Source organism: Hippocampus zosterae, chromosome 4, assembly GCF_025434085.1.
Source record: "Hippocampus zosterae strain Florida chromosome 4, ASM2543408v3, whole genome shotgun sequence".
NCBI lineage: Eukaryota > Metazoa > Chordata > Actinopteri > Syngnathiformes > Syngnathidae > Hippocampus > Hippocampus zosterae.
Genome location: NC_067454.1, coordinates 11,441,977 through 11,462,489, shown reverse-complemented (window position 1 = coordinate 11,462,489; position 20,513 = coordinate 11,441,977). Strand labels below are relative to the sequence as shown.

At 43.1% G+C, this 20,513-nt stretch overlaps 1 protein-coding gene across 4 annotated transcripts in view; it reads left to right on the top strand.

Annotated features, from left to right (window-relative positions):
• ush2a (Usher syndrome 2A (autosomal recessive, mild)) overlaps positions 1-20,513 on the top strand; it is a 153,450-nt gene that overhangs the window by 60,715 nt on the left and 72,222 nt on the right. For all 4 annotated transcript variants that reach the window (XR_007962273.1, XM_052064437.1, XM_052064438.1 and 1 more), the window contains exons 33-47: positions 151-339; positions 533-663; positions 760-1,039; positions 2,608-2,832; positions 4,430-4,510; positions 6,013-6,201; positions 7,680-7,820; positions 8,795-8,870; positions 9,031-9,116; positions 10,684-10,843; positions 12,674-12,836; positions 12,907-13,054; positions 16,721-16,878; positions 17,821-17,968; positions 19,371-19,526. Coding sequence is in view for 3 of the 4 variants with exons in the window: in XM_052064437.1 (XP_051920397.1) it covers positions 151-339; positions 533-663; positions 760-1,039; positions 2,608-2,832; positions 4,430-4,510; positions 6,013-6,201; positions 7,680-7,820; positions 8,795-8,870; positions 9,031-9,116; positions 10,684-10,843; positions 12,674-12,836; positions 12,907-13,054; positions 16,721-16,878; positions 17,821-17,968; positions 19,371-19,526 (2,331 nt within the window). In the remaining variant the exon portion in view is untranslated. The remainder of the gene's footprint in view (positions 1-150; positions 340-532; positions 664-759; positions 1,040-2,607; positions 2,833-4,429; positions 4,511-6,012; positions 6,202-7,679; positions 7,821-8,794; positions 8,871-9,030; positions 9,117-10,683; positions 10,844-12,673; positions 12,837-12,906; positions 13,055-16,720; positions 16,879-17,820; positions 17,969-19,370; positions 19,527-20,513) is intronic.

Sequence of the window (20,513 nt, the reverse complement as noted above, 5' to 3'; positions counted from 1 at the left end):
TCATCCTTAGGTCAGGGCTTGCATTGCATCTGAACTGCATGCAGAACTTGGCTGCGTATTTTAGGCATAGAAACCATGGAGTAAAAGACTTTGAAGAGTGATAGGTGAAGTTTTGTTTAGTTTTTTCCTGTTCTTGTCTGTGCTCACCAGGGCCTGCCCGGCTGATGCGACGGGGTTTCTCTGGTTGCCTGAGGGACGTGCGTTTCAAGATGACTGACAGCCCCTCGGAGCAGTGGAGATCTCTGGATTGGACAAAAGCCACAAATAAAATGTCAGCCTATGAAAGCTGGGAGGGCTGCCCGACTCATACGCTGGACGGAGCCCATTTTCTGGGTCATGGTAGGACACTGTTGATTGTTTTTGATAATGCGACAGACTCTGAGCCTGAGTGATGTTATCGTTATTGTCATACTTGGGGAAGCAGAGATTGGCAGCTCAGTTGTATATTAAGTGGGCATGTCACAATTTAGTTTGGGAAGTTAGCATTTAGTGTATCTCCTAATGATTCCATGCTATTCCCTCTTGTGTTTAGGTTACTTGGAGTTAAACAAAGATGTGTTTAGTGGAGGAACGGAATTCAACATCTCAATGGAGTTTAGAACAGACCAACTTAATGCACTTTTGCTCTTTACGTACAACACAGAGACTCGTGACTATATGCTGGTATGTTGTGCCTCATTGAAATATGACTTAAAATAAAACGGATTTGGAAATAATGTGCAACATGGTGATATCTCTCGGGTTGTTGCGTATGTTTAGGTGGAGCTGAAGGGCGGTCTTCTGTCATTCCTTCTCTCCACTGGAGGTCACGTGACCGAGCTTAGCATGTGGGTAGGGCTTGGCTACTGCGATGGAGGATGGAAGCAGCTCTCACTGGCGAAACGCGGCTCACTCATCTCGGCCGCGGTTGATGGCTGGGCAGAGGAGGCAAGGGGAGCGGGAGCAGCGGGAAGGCTTTGGGTTGACTCACCGTTATACCTGGGTGGGGTGCCACCTCAACTTAAGCACAAGGCTTTGGACATCCACAGTCACAGACATGGTGAGATATGTGTCTGGCCCAAAGAATTGGGCAAATTGGATCACCATCATTTCATTGTATTGGTGTCTCTTTATGTGTGTGGTGTTCATTTTTGGGTTCATTTAAGTGGACTCTTATGACACATCAGGGAGATCTGCAGAACTTAATGATATCCAATCAAACAGAAATAATAATACTCCGACAGGCGTTCATTTACTAGCAATAAATTCAGCTCACTCCATAAGCCGCAGTTTCGCAAATAGTGAACAATTTTTCAAAAGGGGCTTCAAGCTGTTGTTTTCCACTCCCAGTTGAAGTTTACTGTCAAACTAAACATAAAAAAAATTACAAGTTATGTACTTTAAAAAGTTCTGCCCCCTCTCGCTTAATGCTGACATAATAGAAAAAAATAAAACAGACGTTGCAACAGTTAGCATGAATACTTGCGGTGTTACAACCTTTAATGCAGTAGATATTTGAATAGAAATGGCGAAGCAACACGAGTAGACAATATTGCAATATTCACGGGTTAAATATACTTTATCCTCCACAGAAAATGAAAATCAGTGCCTCTTATTTACTTACTGAGCATGGTGGCGACTTTCTTTCATTTCATTCTTGTGCGTGTGTGTGTGTGGGGGGGGGGGGTTGTGTGGGTGGGTGTATATACAGATATTATACTCCCCCTTCCCCTCCCTCCGATAAAGCGGCAGCACAATGAATTAAATTGAAGTAAATCATGTTGCACAAACTGCTTAATTATTTACATTCTATTTAATAATCTTATTACAGAATAGTTTTGTATTGTACAATTTATGGAGTGCACATTACAACCTTTTATTTTTATTATTGTTGAGCTGACCAGGACATATTAATTGCATTTCCATTTCATTTAATTCCTGAAAGTTGAATTGAGAGACCTCTGTTTTCAGTGACTTGTTTGGTCACAACGCGAATTTGTGAAACTCGTGTCTTAAGGCACCACTATGCAGTTAGATCTGTGCTGCCAACATGCATGTAGCTAAATCAACAAGAGTGTGAGTCAGTGAAGTTCTAGACCAGTGGTCACCAACATGGTGCCCGCGGGCACCAGGTAGCCCGTGAAGACCACTTGAGTAGCCCGCCAGTGCCTGGACATTGTGATTTGCTAGTAGAAATTATGATTTAAAAATGCAAACATTGGCAGTACTGTGAGACATTTCGAAACACGATCAAAGTCTGACAATTTAAATCATCAAGTATTAAAAATAGCACATCCTCATATTATTGAAGGTATTTTGGACAAATATGTTATTTCAGACGTGTATCAATTTGGTAGCCCTTCACACAATCGGTACACATGAAGTTGCTCTCACCCTCAAAAATGTTGGTGACACCTGTTCTAGACCAATTGTGTGGTGAGGTGGTGAGTATGGATACATGAACAGAAAATTGTACTTTGTCATGCTAAACCAGTAGAATTACTTGATGCTCAGTGAATACCAGATGACGGCTAGATAAACGAGGCGCGATATTGAGACAGAAACTTTATTCTCATATCCTTTTCTCCTTCTCCTCTCTTTCTCCCTCCCCTCCTTCTACCCTCGCAGGCTTTGGAGGTTGCATAAGAGGCCTCACCATTCAAAGTGATAAAACAAGCCCTCCTGTCAATCAAAGAGTTAATCTCTCTGTAGCCTCGGGACGCTCTGTTAGAATCTACCTCGATGGCTGTCTGAACAGGGAAAGTCGTTACAACTGCAGGGGCAATGATTCGGTGTTGGCCTTCACTGGTAGAGAGACACATGCCTTTGATTACAGTCTGCAGCCATTCACTGGTAAGAATTGCAAATCATCTTTTTCATCAACTCGTTCCGTCTGACCCGTCGACTGTATAAGATGAGTGCATTTGGGAAGCATGATGTCACAGTTGCCAACAATTACCAGAGAATCTCCTCAGCGGAATGTGAATTACTGCGGCGAACATGTGAGGCATGTTTTCCTCGTGCATATTTCAAGGTCAGCAACTCTTTGGACAACCGCGACAAAGTTTGTATCGCATACATGTATTACATCAAAACAAATAAACGGAATACGAGGTATGCACTAAGCCACTCCGGATAAATGCTGTAGCTTTATAGGTTTGATGTACTCCCTTGGTCCTCTGAAAAACCATCTGAACATCAGGCTTTTTTAGCATGACATTGCTCTATAAACATTACTGAGAGCGGAGATTTACGCGGCTTTCACAGACGGGGCCCGCACACATCCACGCATTTTCCAAAATTACACTTGACCTTGTGTGCGCTGTAGGCGGAGCGCTGCACTTTTTACTTTGCTGTGTTTTAAAATTGAAAATGCAAATTTGAATGTGTGGGGCAAAGTCAAGGTAAATGAATATGAGGCTCACCCAGAAGGCCACTGAATTCTGTCCAGCCAAGCGACACGAAAAGGAACTGCGAAAGTGTAGTGCGGGATTTCTGGCAGCAGAATCACTCGTATATTTTCACAGGAAAAGACAACTAGATGTGGCACGTTCTCTGTTCAGTTTTATAATCAACAATTTTAAAGTGCTGCTCAGGATCAAGGTTTATGGCATCACATCAGGATATATTCTGAAAATATTTCGATTTTACGTGTTGTCGACTTGCGCTCTTAAACATCGAAAACCTTTTTTTTCTTGTCTCTTAAAGGGGATTATTAATGGAGGCTCTTCACTGTGCCTCCTTAAATGCTTCGTCACATGTTATTTTTGTGTTAAATGGGAACATTTCTGTCTCCTGGATAAAAGATATGAACAAGTCTGCCTTTTTATGAATCAAATCAAAGGAGACTGTAGATAAATTCCCTGTAAGCATACCATGGCTTCTCTCCAATGCGATACACCAGAGTTGGGATGAAATTTGCTCAGTTTGGTCAAGTGACCAAACTGACCAGATAAGACAGTCAGATCCGCGTCCCAATTAATCTTGTTATGTATCTGTCAGCAGTCACATCATCCATAAAACACCAGTGAGTCCATTCAATTAGCATCCATATATTACAATGTCATAACCCGGCCTCCATCATGTTGGGCACATGATGCTTTCGATAGGATATATATTAGCGGCTGGATAGCTCAGCGGCTGGATAGCTCAGTTGGTAAGGCATTGGTAAGGCATATATATATATATATATATATATATATATATATATATATATGTTTTTTTTTTCCTACAAGCACAAATGGGACTCCAGAATTAATTTACTTTGCTCTCCAGTGATTCAATGTGCTCATCCGTTTTGCATCTTGTCAAAATTCTCGACTGTATTTACATTCATGAATGCATATTTTTGGATGATTCAGTGAGTTTTAACAAAACTCTTTGTCATGCACTTTTTAATTAATTTGTTTTTATCCCAATCCTAAACCCACCCTTCCATGTTCATTCGCAGAATACTTGTATCGGATCATAGCTCTCGGCGCAGGGGGCTGGGCGGCCTCACCTTGGCAGAGAGTACGCAGCTGCGGTAAAGGTAAGACACACTGCTCCGTGTAATTTATTGACTTGGTTTCCATTCACAAATTCTCCACCAAAAACATTTTGAGCCCTTCCGTAACTTAAGGCAATTGGGAACTGCTCTCACCTGTTGCCGTTTCTCAAGAGATTTGGGATGAAAAAGCACTCCCAACTTGTACAGTATGTGAGTTTCATCCAGGGCTCGTGATATTACACTCGCCTGACGCTATGAGAGATTGATAAAGCCACCATAAAGGGCATCCCAGTAAAAGGCTGTTAACCCAGAACGGCCCGGGTTCTCCCTGGTGTAATATAAAGCTGCTCATTAGTAGTGAACGATACACTGGTAGGTCTGGTGTGCTGTGACCACAGAGAGGAATGGAGGGGAGGGAGGAAGTGCTAATAAATACATTAAGAAGCCAGAGAAGAGGCGAGGACGGAGGATTGAGAGGCAAAGTTGAGAGCTTACCGAAGGGGGACAGCAAGAATGAAAATGGAGGAAAAAGCTACAGAATGATTGAGTAATCAAGGCAGGAGTGAAAGTGGAGAAATATTGGCATGATGAGGAAATTACTCTCCGGTCCTAAAATAATTTGTGAGTCGAGAGATATTTTCCGCATGTCGGACAGAAATGATAAAAGGTTTGCTGCTTGGCGGCGTATTCAAGAAAAAAATAAAGTTATACACTGTGTTCAGTATTCTCTTAAAGTTGTTCTGCTCCACATTATAACTCCTCCAGCACCAGGAATAGAAGACTGGTGGCAGATGTACAGAAACACAGAGAGATAGATGGAGACAGGAAGTGAAGAGGATGCGGCTGTTTTGACAGTCAACGCTCCCACTGGCATCTTCCGCAAGGGAAGGAGAGTACGGCTGAAAAGGAGAGAGGTTGATTACAGTGAAATATAGCCCAGAATGAATGGGTGGCTGCATTAAATCAGCGCTGCAAAAGTTACTACTCCCATAAATACTATTTATGCTAATGGGAGGGATGATTTAGTGGGCCTATTAAGGCATGTAAAGATGGGGGAAGCTTTTACTTGAACCTCTTGTATATCCAACCTGTTGTTTTGCCTCGTTTTGATATATTTTCTGTCTTTATTTTGTACATGATTGGCTTATCCCACATACACTGCTCTGCATATTGCTGTGTGGAATATGTCCTCTGGATCAGGGGGGGAAAGTTTTTAGACACACCTTTTAATTATATCCTACCAAGATAGATTAAAATGATGAGTTATTGAGCCACCCCTTTTCAATTTTAGAATTGTGTTATGGACATGCTTTTACCGATTTCACGAATCAATATCCCTATTTGATAAATATATTTTATTTTCAAGGGAAAATGAAGATATTGTGGTGAATTTCCAATTGAGCAGTCAGGAGAGGGACTGATTGGCCAATTTTGCTTTACTTTTATTTTGCCCCAATAATTTTAGCTTCTCAAAAATACAAACATTTAATCAGAGGTCCTTTTCCTCCCATCAAATAACTGGCTCTATTTCTTTTACTTCCAAGTACCGGACACCGTTCCACCGCCCACTGCAGTGCAAATTCTGAATGGCTTCAGTGCCAAGGTGAGCTGGGCTCCACCCACTGGTGATGTCAGAGGTGTGATTGACACGTTTGAGTTGCGAGCCTACCAGAGAGAGCAGCCAGCGATGCCCCCGATCAAAGCCATATACCTGGCTAATGGAAATTTCACAGGTAAAAACAACTGAGTCATAAAGAATACGAAAAATAGACAATGTTTGGGTTTGGGGTTTGAACTTGCAAGCGATCATTATTTTTTCAGTAGTTATTTACGTGTTATTTTAAATATTGGAACTACACCCCAACTTTCACAACTAATGTAATAACATTTATTTTTTTTCTTGATTATGTTCTTGCCACAACTTTTCTTTCACATAGGCCCTGGGTAAAAACACATTGTCGCTGTCCTTTTTACTCACCGCACACGCTTCCTGACAAAAACAGACCCTCTTGGTTGAATGCAAACCTGTTAATGTCTCCTTGGCAAGACCCCAGCATTTGCAGACTGTGTTAATTTGGAGCAAGACACTCAACACTATCCCCGTGATGTCATACATTGGCATCGCTCCTTCCGACTCTCTCTGTTTTCAATCTTTCCCCGCCTCATCTTCAACACCGACAATGATGACGGTGTCCGCTGCTGCTATTCGTCCCGCGTCTCGTCCACGCTTCCATGTCTCCAGGCAAATATGAAGATGAGCTCGCCCCATCCCAGGCGCTCTCAATGTCTCCTGTATGGCTCCACGTCCCCTACCCACCGCTCTTTGCCGTCCAGTCCAAGCTTGATAAGGCTTCTTGTTAATTTATGGTGGCCTCGACATCTGACTGCAGAATCACACCGACGGCTCGAAAACACAGAACGCAAATGAGGGTGTAATGGCAGTGGAGTGGGGCCTCGGCCTCTAATTGAATTAAAAGACGTGCGGCAAAGAGAGAGAGAAAGGGTGAGCGAGGCTCTATCAGACAAGTAGAGGTTGACTGACGATGAGTGGGGCTAACAATGAAAAAGTGGATGGGGACGGAAAAAAGACAATAAAAAGGATGTTCCCCTTGCCAACTGCAGTACTTCTACATAGCAACAGCGTCACAGAGAGCTGATGACCAAAGTACCTGTTTACATCAGCCTCAAAAATAAGGCGTTGAGATGGATAGTGAAAGGCTTTAACTTGGGCACGATCAAATTCAGATGCCATACAGGCCTTGCTTTAAAACATTTTTAGAACTTAAGAAGCCTTTTGGGTTCAAGGTGAAACATATTCAGCAAACAAAAAGAAGCCAGTTGCCTTCATTCAACTTTTGTGATAAGATTTCGCAAGCCACCTAATACAAAAGTCTCCAAAAACAATCCAACAACGGGAATACCGAAATATAAACTCGACTTATCTGATGTCATGAGCGACAAGGTTTGTGTTTAATGAATTTCAGGCACGTGATGACGCCGCACCTTAAATATTTCTTCTGAAGACACACAAAGTCCTTCTTTAGGTGTTCACCTATTCATGTGCTGCTGGAGACTGTGACCTGATGATGCAGGAAAATCTTGTCATTTGCTTGCGCAAAGTGATCATTGTAACTCTTACCTCAACCTCAAAATAAAATCCCCCCCTATGAAATTCACCAAGCATTTTCAAACCAATGCTCCTCTTTTCCAGGTGTGTTGTCCGGTCTCACGCCGTCCACTCAATACGTGGTCACCGTAAGCGCTTGTATGGTGACTGGCTGCACAGAGAGTTTGGGCAATGAGCACTCTGATGTTACTGATTTGAGATCAGTCCTCAAAACCCCCGAGGAAGGTACGACAGTGATACGAGCACACTTTAATAGAACATTTCTTTCTCCACCGCTTAGGAATAGATTTTTACTTTCCAAACACTTCACCGTAGTGGCAAAGATGTAGTGTGTGTACACTCCCCTCCAAAAGTATTGAAATGGCAAGGTCAAGGCTTTTATTCAGGTACACCGGTTACCTCCCACATGCCAAAAACACGCACGGCAGGTTAACGGAACACTCAAAATTGTCACTTGGCGTGACTGTGAGTGTGAATGGTTGTTCGTCGATGTGTGCCCCGTGAGTGGCTGGGGACAAGTTCAGGGTGTGCCCCGCCTACCGCCTAAAGACAGCTGGGATAGGTTCCATCAGACCCATGACCCTCGTGAGGGCTAACGGCTTCAGATAATGGATGGATGGAACATATCATTTGTAGTTGTAAGAGGAAAGAAAAAGAAGAGTGACACAAGAAGGTGTATCAGAATGAAATTAACAGGATCAGGATAATGAGGATGAATACAGTCGAAGAGATGAAGCAGGATTTTGTTAGACACTTTACAAGGGAGCAAAGGACATAGGAGTCTAGTTATGTCGCTTTCATGAGTGGCACAGCAAACTACTTTTTTTCTTTCCTCTCTTTTTCTTAGTCCCTACATTAGTCTGCTGTGGGACGAGCATGCCTTGTTGGGGGGATAACATGACAGTTGGGGTCAGTGCAGGTGTAGCAAAAATCAATTTTGAGTAAAAGAGGGAGAAAAAAAAAGATTAGTATTGATTCACCCCGAGTCTTGAGTTAAGATATTGAATGGTGTTAGAGACTAAACATATCTAAAAGTACAAATCCTTAGGCTCATGAGCATTTTTCAACATTTGTAATTTGGGTTGGAAATATCTTTTATGTCACTAGTCCCTAAACTTTTCTCACACATTTTCCCGTTTTTATATCTTTATTAATGTGCTCATAACCATAAGAACATATAGATCTTCCTTTATCCTCAGCTCCTGATGGTGTTTTTGCTCCAAGTGCACTCTCATCACCCTCAGCTCTGTTTGTCAGCTGGAAAGCTCCAGCAAGGTAAGTATACATAATTTCATCATCTTTTATTTACGTTTTTTTTAACCTTTTGAATATTTTCCCAAATGTATGAGGTATATTTAATATTTTGTGCAGTATTAACTACTGAATAATGTTCTTATACAGCCCCCATCTGACTTTTTTTTTCTGCCACTGATAGGCCCAATGGTGTCATTACGGAATACCGCCTCTATCAGAATAACCAAATGGTCTACAGCGGAGAGGAGGGACACCACAACATTACTGGTACCCAGAGAGCGATAATGCGCGTGTGTGTCTGAGTGCGTATGCGTATCTCAGCCTCGGGACCCAGCCCTAGCGTAAAAAGAAAAAGGAGGGAAGAGTGACGAAAAGCAAAATGGCGAAGGTTATTTGCATTTGAAAGAGCAGAACGGGCATCGCTGTTCTTAACATGGGAATAGCACTTGAAAATACACATGCTTGAAACTGCGGCGGTGGCAGAGAAACAAAGAACACTACATAGCGGCACGATTGCCAACACACAGTTTGCCTTGAAAACGTACACGAGAGACTGAAAGAGTTACAATACACACGGTGCACCACTGAGAACTTAAGATGCAAATAGACACCGTGAGACATACAGTATTTATAATATGCAGAAGCTCTCATAGGTATATAAACGCACAACAGCACAAGAGTCCTCACGTCAAGCCACACGAGTAGCTTCATATAATACATCCGATAAGAGTCGACTAAATCATCCAGTCTTGAATTTAAATGTATACAGTACATACATCTCTTTACATTGTACAGTGTGGGTGCGGCGGGGTCTGTTTGGGTCAATGAAGGCAACAAACGTATCATTCATAGCGGTTTAATAATGTGTCCGATGTTCACTCTGATTGGAAGGATTGCAGGCAGAGTAATTATACGCTATGCAAAGGAGTGGCAGTGGGTGTGTCCGTGACACACAAAGAGAAACGATCGCAAAATAAACAGGGAATATTCAGCCTGCGCAGGTTGATTGTGGATAAGAGATTGTTGTGGAAAATACCCACTCGCACAGGACACTTCATTAGGTACACCTACAATACTACGAGAAAATTCTTCCATCCATCCATTTTCCGAACCGCTTGATCCTCACTAGGGTCGCGGGGGGTGCTGGAGCCTATCCCAGCTGTCTCCGGGCAGTAGGCGGGGGACACCCTGAATCGGTTGCCAGACAATCGCAGGGCACACAGAGACGAACAACCATTCGCACTCACACTCACACCGAGGGACAATTTAGAGTGTTCAATCAGCCCGCTATGCATGTTTTTGGAATGTGGGAGGAAACCGGAGCACCCGGAGAAAACCCACGCCCGGGGAGAACATGCAAACTCCACAAAGGGATTGCCTCTTCCAATATCGTGCTTGATGTTTTTTTTGTTTGTGGTGGAATGACTATTTGAGTTTAAAGAATATTTTTGAATGTGTTTATGATTAATTCAATCAATTAATTTTGACTAAGATCCAGAGGAATTTTATCATGCTGTTGTCATATTTATGAGTGAAATACGATGACATCCACCACACACGTATGCGGATCACCGAGTCTGTTTGCCTGCGCCTCGATCAAATACGGCAAAAACCCGTGTTACCATTTTGAACTGTTTTAAACTTTTTTTTCCCCACCAAATTTGCAGGTGTAAAGGGCATTACAGCTTTTGCGTTTTCGATCTTATGACTGCAGGTGTACCGAATGTTGTGGCTATTGGGTGTAGCTTTCTCGCCATGCTTGGATTCGTTTCATGAAACGATGCCATCATTCATCCTCCCTGTCTGTTTCATGCTGCCTCGCTGTGCATTTCAGGGCTTGGCGTCTATACCGCTCATGTCCTGCTGCTGTCTGCATGCACTGCTGTGGGATGCACCAACAGTTCAAAAGTCACCATGTTGACCTCTCAGCTTCCTCCCGGGCCGCTACTCACGCCAACCCTGACCTTGCTCGACTCACGGACCATTCTAGTGGAGTAAGTGCTCACGATCGTTCTCAAAATTCGACTTTACTCCGCACGAAAGAACGGAACCGCAACGAAGGCATCTCGGAGATGCGCATCAGTCGCGCACATTCCGTCGAGGGAGGGAAAGGGCAGCAGCGCTCGGGTGACCTTCCGAAGTTGTGTTTACCATGCAGAATATTCACTTGACACACTACACTTGACCTTTCGTCTCTCGAGGGAGGAAGATAAATCTCTTACACCTTTTACCGTCTTGGTCATTTGAAAATGTCGCTGGACAGTGTGTACGTGTTTACGAGCGCGGTGTGTCCACAACAAGCCGTTGTGTCACAGAAAGAAATGAAAAAGATTTGCAAAGGGAAACAAGACGCCGATACTGACTTATTTCTTCTACATGACTTACCAGCCGCCGAATTGTGAAGTTTAAATACAAATCCCGTTCATTCAAGATGACTTGCATGATGACATTGAGGTCGGAAATCATGAAAGGGTGGATTGTGTACATGCAGTGCTTAGTTGTATGACCGTTAACAGCTTAAAATTGAGCTTAAATGTTAATTAAGACTTTCATTTTTGGTTGTAGCAGTTAACGAATTCTTTCTTTGTCTACAGCCCACCTCTGCATAAAGATTCTGTCAACATAAATTTTCTTGGCAAATCACAAAACACTTTCCTGTAAAAGGTCTTCCGCCTCCGCTACTTTTAAAAACATACGAGCTATACGTGTATCTTTTGACGAGTGGTGACGGCTTCGGAAAACAAATTGCAATATTTCATCCTTGGTAGTAGTGCCATCCGTGCACCGGTGTGCATACTGTACTGTGAGTATTGAAACTCTTTTTAGCTATAAATTCACCTGCTGTGGGAAGGAATTTGTATTGCCTTGTTAGCACGTTGGCAACAGGCAGGGGTTGAAAGATCACATGTGGTCAATATTTCCCCATTGTCTATGAGAAAGGCTGAGGAAGACAGAAATGTGCAACATCTATGAGAAAAATGAAGAGAGCAAAAGGGGTAAGTGATTAATTGAGAGCTTGATGGGGGTGGGGGGAGAGAGCATGCAAAAAATGCAAGAAATGGAAGGAAGTGAGGGTGAGAGATTGTGAGAAAGGTTGAGGGAGGCTCCGCGATGGGGATGAAGCGATATCAGCAGATTTATCCTCTGCCCTCACATCACAATGCCTCACACAAATACATTCATGAGTGCACACAATAAGATATTTGCACAGAGAAATGCCAGCTTTCTGAAACATCAAGCTTTTTCAGTACTCTTGCTGCGCGTGTATGCTTTTCTGAATGAATGGCCAAATATTCTCCCATACTCTGTCTTGTTGAACATCTTCCCAGAAAGGAATCTGTTTATACAGTGAGGGTGGATAAAAAATCTACACACCCCTGTTCCAAGGCCAGGATTTTGTGATATCAAAAAAAAGAAAAAAAAGAGGCTTTGATGAATTTTTGAAGCTTTTTCCAGCATTAATGTGGCCCTACACCTTGTATATTAAAAAATATAATTTGAGAGGGGAAGTTAAAATGAATGATATAAAATAATGCGGTGGCACAAGTATGCACAACCTCCTTTAACAGGGATGTTGTGATCAGATTTAATCAGTCGCATTTAAACAAAAGTTAGAAATTGGAGTCAGCCCATACATCTATCTTATTTCATGCACAAAATTTTGTAGGCGTGACAAAATGCAAAGCAAAGCTTTTTGCGATTTCCCCGGCTAATCATACAGAATGCTTGACTCCATGATTTGAAAGTGCAAATTTCACGAATGGATTTCCACAGTCTCGCAGTCTTTCAAAACACTTATGTTGGGTTCTTCTTTGCGTCACCAGGTGGTCTCGCCCCTCTCAGGTCAATGGTGTTCTGCAGTTCTATGCCGTCTTCATCTCACAGGATGGGGCAGAGCCCGCCGTCGTCCACAACAGTTCCAAACTCGTTGAAGAGCACACGCTCCGCAACCTCACTCCTGGCACGGCCTACGCCATCTCGGTGGCTGTGAGTCTTTGGATCCTTATTTTCACCCACCTCTCTTGAATTCTTGAGTGTGTTTGTGTGCGCACTTCAGGCTTGCACAGGCGCAGGCTGCACCCGAAGCCCCTCTGCTCCGGTTGTCACTGAGGAAAGCACGCCAGAGAATGTGCCAGCCCCACTGGTCACCCCTTTGTCCCCACATGCTCTCAACGTCAGCTGGACCGCTCCTGATACTCCAAATGGTGAGGCGTGCAAGTCCTTTTTGCCATATACCCGAATGCATGCATTTCTAAGACGAACCAAACATCAATATACATTTTGCAAACAAAGTTTTCCCCTACTAGACTCCATGGTTTTGGCATGTTTTATATTGTTTAGAAAAAATAACAAATGAGTTAGAACATCATGAGACTTAAAGGGTGAAATGCAGTGCATCAGTGTAATCATGATCCCGTCCATGGCAGAACAAACAGGTACAAGACCTCAGTGTTGTTCAGATCAACCACACATGAGGGTGAAAATGTTAAATAGGAGTCATATGAATATGCATCGGGGTCGAAGTAAGGAGAGAGAGAAACTGAGAGGATTGTGAATCGAGGAGGCCGTACAGTGTCATGCAGGAAATTGACGGCACACGGGAGAAGAGCGCGCCGTCTCCCTTTTCTCTTTTAAGTGGAGGCAAAGTGCTCCCTTTTGACTGAGAAGAGAACTGCAGGCTGGAAGGCCTCCCCTCACAGCCTCTCTCCCTTGTCTCCCCCTCTCCCTCTGTCCGTTACGTTTTAATTCCATTCAATCTACCCGCAGTGAATTAAAATGCATTGTATGCCACCGACCTGCTTCCTGTACTTTGAATGAGAATTGGGGGCCACGACACCACAGAATGGTGTTCTATAAGCGCGAGATTGTAGATGCAGTCATCGTCCGTGCAATATTCTGACGTTCCAGTTCAATTAGATTCAAACGCTTCCCATGTTGAAGAATTTGAGACAAAGATGGAAGCACATTGTGAGTTTATATACAGTATTTTTTTAAACAACCACTGGTATTTCTTTTTTTTTGGCCATTTGTTTGTTAATAAACACGATGAAGCAATGTTGTTGCAACTTTCAATGAGTTACTCGCATGCTTCGTTTGGCATCATTTTTATGCCGGATGCCTTTCCTGACATAACCCAGCCATGTGGGTTTTTTTGTTTGTTTGTTTGTTTTAAATCCGGGCACGGGACCGCAATGCCCAGTATATAGCCCCGGGTCGGGACTCAGAACTGAGTATCAGCTTCAAAGGCAGCAGCATGTACTCGTAGGATTACGCAATAAATTACTTGAATGCCTGTCACAAATGTTCTAGGAGAGAATCTATAACATATTTGGTCTCTATAAAACAACTTGTTTACCTCTGTAAACAATACAAAACTTTGAGTAACGTTATTTTCATACTTTGTGGTGTTTTTTTTTGGGAAATAAAAAACATTTCGAAATGTGATGATTTACCCAATCATAGTAATAATAATAATAATACAAAAAAAACGTATTATTTGAATAGAGGGTACTTTCTTTTCATTGGACAGCGACCCTCAGATGATGTCACTTTTGGTTCTGATCCACATTAGGAACATCGCATAGGTCTGCTCTATCTCCGAATTTATCAACTCAATTCAACGTGTGTACGATACATAGTCTTCGTTACAATGGTCGAGTGTTTGGCTCACACATGACATATTCATGATGAACTGACTGCTGTGTGTGATCACAAAACCAAATGAATTGAAAAGCATGTGAGTCTTTGCCAGCCAATTTCACAGTCTCCAACATACAAACGCACTGCTACATATAATCAAATGTTATAGTCATGCTCGTTAAAGTACGTGTAATTCCATATTGTGTGTCTGTGCGTGTGTGAGCTGTGTGTGCTTTACGCTTACTGCCACATTTGCGCATTTCGCTCCATAAACCCTGCAATGTGTGCGCATATTAGCCAGGGTAAATTACTTAAAGCTTTCCTCATCTGATGACAGAAATGTCTAACAAGGGAGACACTTAATCATGATTACCTGATTTCCTCATTGCTAATAGGCTTTCAGTTTTTTACAAAAAAAAAAGGCAGAGGAGCGCAACGCCCTTTCCTCCATGCTCCTCTTTTGGCGTCAAGAAATGACAATGAAAATGGTGATGGGTTATGGAGGAGTGAGATTTTGTATTATTTTCCCTCTCTCTCTCTCTCTCTCTCTCTCTTTCTCTCTCTCTCCCTCCTTCTCCCCAATTCCGCAGGGATTTGTGGGGGATAATCCTCTCGGGGATTAGGTCGGGGCAACATGCAGACAAAGAGGGGAAATAAGCCTGTTATGCATTCGCTGCTTCATTTCCCAACCTGTCTTTATTACAGCCTATACTGATATGGGCTTATTCACGCGTCCACACGCACACACACAAACACGCACGCACCCTCGCATGCATGTGATTGGCCACATTAAGAGCTACCCTGATGTAACTCGTGTCCGCGGGGTTTTTGTGTCTTCGTTTTCCTGATAGGTGTGTGTATCTGTATTGAGCAATAATAAAACCCACACATGATTAAAGCAGAATAGACTCTTAGTTCTTACCACTGATCTTTTGAGCTCCCGCAGTATGCATTTTTATTAAGGAAAAGTACATTTGGGTGCCATTTCCTTTTTTTATTAGGTGGAAGTAGTGTCATGTAATTACTGGGCTGGCATCTATGTGTGCATGGCCTTGTACTGTATTGTGTCTGTATATGCACTTGTGCGTACCTGTGCGTGCACACACACATACTCACACACACACACACACACACACACACACACACACATTTAATGGCACCAATATGTGTGAGCGCATGCCATGAGTCTCATTCAGGTTCTTCTTCAAATCTCTTGGCAGTGTTAGGGCTGTCTTTGTCTTTCAGTCACCCGTCCGAAGCCCCATTTTCACTTTTTTACAGCACATTCCCATCCAATGGCCCGTTATCGAAAATCACAACACTAATTTCCGTGCAGTTTGCTCACAGTGTAAGTGACGACGACTGACTGAGGCGAGATCGGGATGACTAGTTTCCCATGTGAGATGTCAAACTCCATCCAACCATTTTCCACAGTGCTTATCTACATTAGGTTTGCGTGTGAGCTGGAGCCTCTCTCGACTGAGTTTAGGCCAGAGGCAGCATACATCCTGGACTGGTCACTAGCCCATCACACAGATGCAAAATCATTGAAAGATTCACTGCTCACAAAAAAAAAGAAAAAAAAGTGGGCTATTAGGTTTCCGGATGATATTTCAGCAGAACCCTAAAATGCGCTGGAACCTTGCAGGTGAATTTGACCTTATCTCAAGTTTGGATGCACATATCCAACTGTTTTATCCTGAACTTTCACCTGGAACCCAACAAATACTGTTAATTATTCAGGATTAGTGTCCTGGACGCACACGACACACTCAACCATCTGTAGACCCTTATTTATGCTATTTCTTTTTTTTTTAAAACTATATATATATCTATATATATAGATGTATATATATATATACAGATATATATATGAATAAGTACCTAGATTGAATGTATGGAGTCCGAAAAGACATAAATATGTCTTTGAGAGTGAATGAATGCTATCCCACTTTGTCCCAACCTGATTCCGAATCCTTTATTTTATGGCATATTGGACAATTCTATTCTACCAACTGTTCTCAGGGTTCAAAGCAAGGTCGGGAAGGTCATGAAGATCTTTAGGATGAACTACAACAGTGATTGTGAGCCATACAGTCCTCTCTCTCCCCTTCTTTGCTTTTCACTTCATGTCCATATCACGTGCAGCTATCCTAATACTTTTGCCTAACTAGAATGACATACATTTGTCATTCTATATTTCCTGCATTTCCTTTTTTTCCCCCCCTCAGGCATAATAACCAGCTACGGCCTTTGGATGGACGGTGTTCTTATATCAGAATGCAGTTCCTCCCAGAATTTCCTTGTAGTGAAGGAGCTTTCCCCTTGGAGCAGACACATACTCAGGCTCCAGGCGTGCACGGCGCGTGGCTGTGGCAAGGGACCGATGGTGAGTGAAAATTTTGCTGGCTCCGTCCACGTGTACAATGTATGCGATGAGTATTGTCAACACAAAGATGGCTGTGAACAATCGGCCATGATTGAAGTTTTATGACGGTGGCTTTCTTTTATTCGATTTAACATCTAGAACTTTATACATACTTTTGGTGTTTCCAATATTCCCACACTCTGATGGTGTCAGTAAAAACTGAGTATTATTATCTTGGTAAAAGTATATTTTTATATAGCCCAGTGTTGTTTCTCTTACGGTACGGTGCAGGTTAATGTGTGCGGATTATTCCGTTGACCACAAAACACAGGAAAGCAATATAGTAGGTATGGCAGGCGTGAAAAAAATGTTTGTGCATTGGTGTGCGCGTGCGTGCTACCGGGTGTCATAAAGGTGATCGATTCTCCCAGCTCAATAACGAGGGTCGGTGTGACGACAGTGACATTTTCTGGTAAATGTCACTCCTTGCTCAACGATGCCTCTGACGACAGGCCGTATTTTGGGGCATTTTTCCAATAAAGACGTCATATTTAGTTGAACACGAAAAACAGCTGACACAGGCGAACAAGAGAATTGGAAGAGAATTGGGTGAGCGACACAATGAAAGGGAGACAATCTGGAAAGCATCGTGTGAATGGCAAAAATAGAGCGGTGGAAAAAAAGAAGGGATTGTAGAGAATGGAGAAGAAATAGTAGAGCAAGCAAATGCACTTTCCTTCTTAGATTTTTTTTCTAATCATGCACGTGTCAATACTCACAAATGTGGGGAAGATTCCTGGACTTCCACATTCATCAAGATACTCACTCATATGTACCCTTTCACCGGATTTTGAAGGTTTGGTGGCATGTTTTGCCTAATCCTGCTCACTGATTAGGACATGTTGTGTATCTGCATTTTAACATATTTTTGTGGGGGTTTTTTTGTTGTTTTTTTTAAATCAGGTAGAAGTGCGCACATTAGAGATGGCCCCAGAAGGCCCAATACTGCTCGAAGTGACAAGTCAGAGCTCTCGGTCACTGCGAGCACGCTGGACTTCTCCGCCTAGACCCAATGGCTTCATGAGATACACTCTATACCATAAAAGTGAAGGTAATTTATTCATTTAATTAAGCATATTGTTTCTTGGCTTTTCCTATTCATCGTTAACAATACACTGAGTTGGATCATAGAGTTATCAATATCCAGTACATAAATGTTTTTATATTTAACTTTGTCAATCTTCATTAAGTTGAGCATTACATCGTGTGGATACTTCTCAGGAAAAATGTGCCTCTAAGTCGACACTAAAACATGGATGTCCATCCGCCATGCAGTGTCAACACATTATGACGATACTTGATGATGTTCCCCAATGTCTAACTTTGGAGTTAGTTTTTATTCATGAAACCTCAGCGTTTCAGCATGTTCATGTTCATGTTTTCTTGTGAGTAGGACTCGCACACTTACAAATGTAACCTTTTTAAAATAAGTTCATGGCAGATCAGTGAAACACAACAATATGTCTGCAAAGACACTGTATACCGACACAGTAACTTTGTGTGAAAGTCAGGTGAGAAAAAAAGAAGGCATGCCTGATAAGAAGAATAATCAAATTGTTGTGGTGGTGGAGAAAAACTGGAGAAATGATTTCACCTGTGTGGCTTGGGGAGGATTCATGAGACCAAAGTAAAAAAAAAAAAACAACAACAAAAAACAGAAAACAAAAGTATGAAGATTGAGTGGAGAACAAAGTCAAGTTGCCGTAAAGCAACAGGATGAGATTCACGCTCCCGTAAGATGTATCGGAAAAGATTGCAAGTCGCGAGTAGGCAACACATGACAAACAACACAACAGCGCAAATAGAGCCCAAACAAACAAGAAAAGCGCACAGGAAGGGAGGGAAGAAGAAAATTGAACAAAATGAGAAGAGAACGACTGAGCACAAACTCGCACAGTGCTCCTTTAACTTGCACAGATTCATCAAGTCACGCGCGCGCACACACACACGGGCACACTCTAGTCAGTGTTTGATCTGCGCCTCACGCAGGAACAGACAGATTAAAACGAGTGGAGGGAGGGATAGGAGAGGTGCACAAGAAAGAAGGGGGGCGGGGGGGTCTCGCTCTAGTTCCCCATAAGCCAGTGTTGCTTTGATACGGCGCACCTTCATCAGTTCACACAGGCCTGATATGTGTTTGGGTGCATCTGTCCATCTAAATATATTGGATAGGCTTGCATTGTGGGATTTTCTGATCCCTTTTCTTTGACTATCCCTGCATAACCTCAATATGGAAAACTCTCTTTTGATCATTCCCAGTTAGTATTCCTCTCTCTTCAACTCCTTCTCCCGCCTCCATTTCCCAATTCCACGTGTGCATGTTTTATTAATCAGATTCTGGCCGTCACGCTGATGACGCTGATAAATAAATGCACCACGGCAATAACGTCACTCCACGTATGCAACGTCCTCCGTAAACGTTTACGGCACTTCTCTTATCTGTCGTGTGTCAGATGGCGACGTGGTGCAGGACGCGGGCACGGCGGCCGGCGGGGGGTTGACTTTGACGGACCTGCAGCCGTACACCAACTACAGCTTCTGGGTCGAAGGTTGCAACACGCAGGGATGTGTGGAGAGCCCGGCGCTTAATGTTACGACGTCTCCAGCAGGTTAGCGCAAATGCAAAAACCTCCTTCAGCAACTCTCTGACTTTGGTTGTCCTCGAGCCTCGTCGCAGGGAGAATTTTGTGGGCTTCGTTTTGGCACGATCCCAATGAGGCCAAAACCGGCCACTCGGAGAAACTGACTGCATAACTCCAAAAGTGATGTAACAAGGCACATGATGCACGAACGCGCCTCAGTGGTTTAGTCAACGTTAACCAAAGAGTTGAAGACAGACTCATGTGTGAGTGTGTGTGCGCGTGCGCGTGTGTATCACACCCATTTCCCAAACAACAAAAGATCCGCTCAAGAAAGTTCCAGTGTTCAAGTTCAAAACAAAGACATGAGAAAGTATAAATTTTAAATAGCATACGTTTCCTCTCTTTCCAAGCGGCTTTCTACCTTCTGCGCCTCTGGCATCTCTTTAGACGTCTTTAAGGCAAACTGTCTTGATGCGTCCTTGTTCCGTAAAAGAACAGAGGCGAGCGAGCCGAGCAGGAGACACAAGAGGAGAGGAGGAGGAGAGCAGGCCCAGAGAAGTGAACATAAAAGTGCATAGTTTAAAACGATTAGTGACACGTCTGATATTGTACCTGCTAACGCAGCATGAGAGAGACAAAGGCCCACGATTTTGTGTGTGTGTGTGTGTGTGTGTGTGTGTGTGTGTGTGTGTGTGTGTGTGTGTGTGTGTGTGTGTGTGAGAGTGTGTGCCTAATAGCCATCCTTGTTCTAAGATGACTTGGTGCAATCAGTGTGGTTGTCGTCGGGCAAGACCGTGAGTGTTTGATTGAAGGGTCACTTCTTCGCATCCAGAGAGCCTCTCTTATTTTACACAGTCAAAACAACCGGCGCCCTCATTCCCCTCTTTGTGTCATCCTTAACATATTTGCTTCCCATCCCTCCTCGCGTCCCCTCCATTTTCTCTAAGAGTGTGGCCATCGCCTTGGCTCAAGATGTCTTTTTACGGCACAAACGCTCTTCTGTCACTCTCGGAA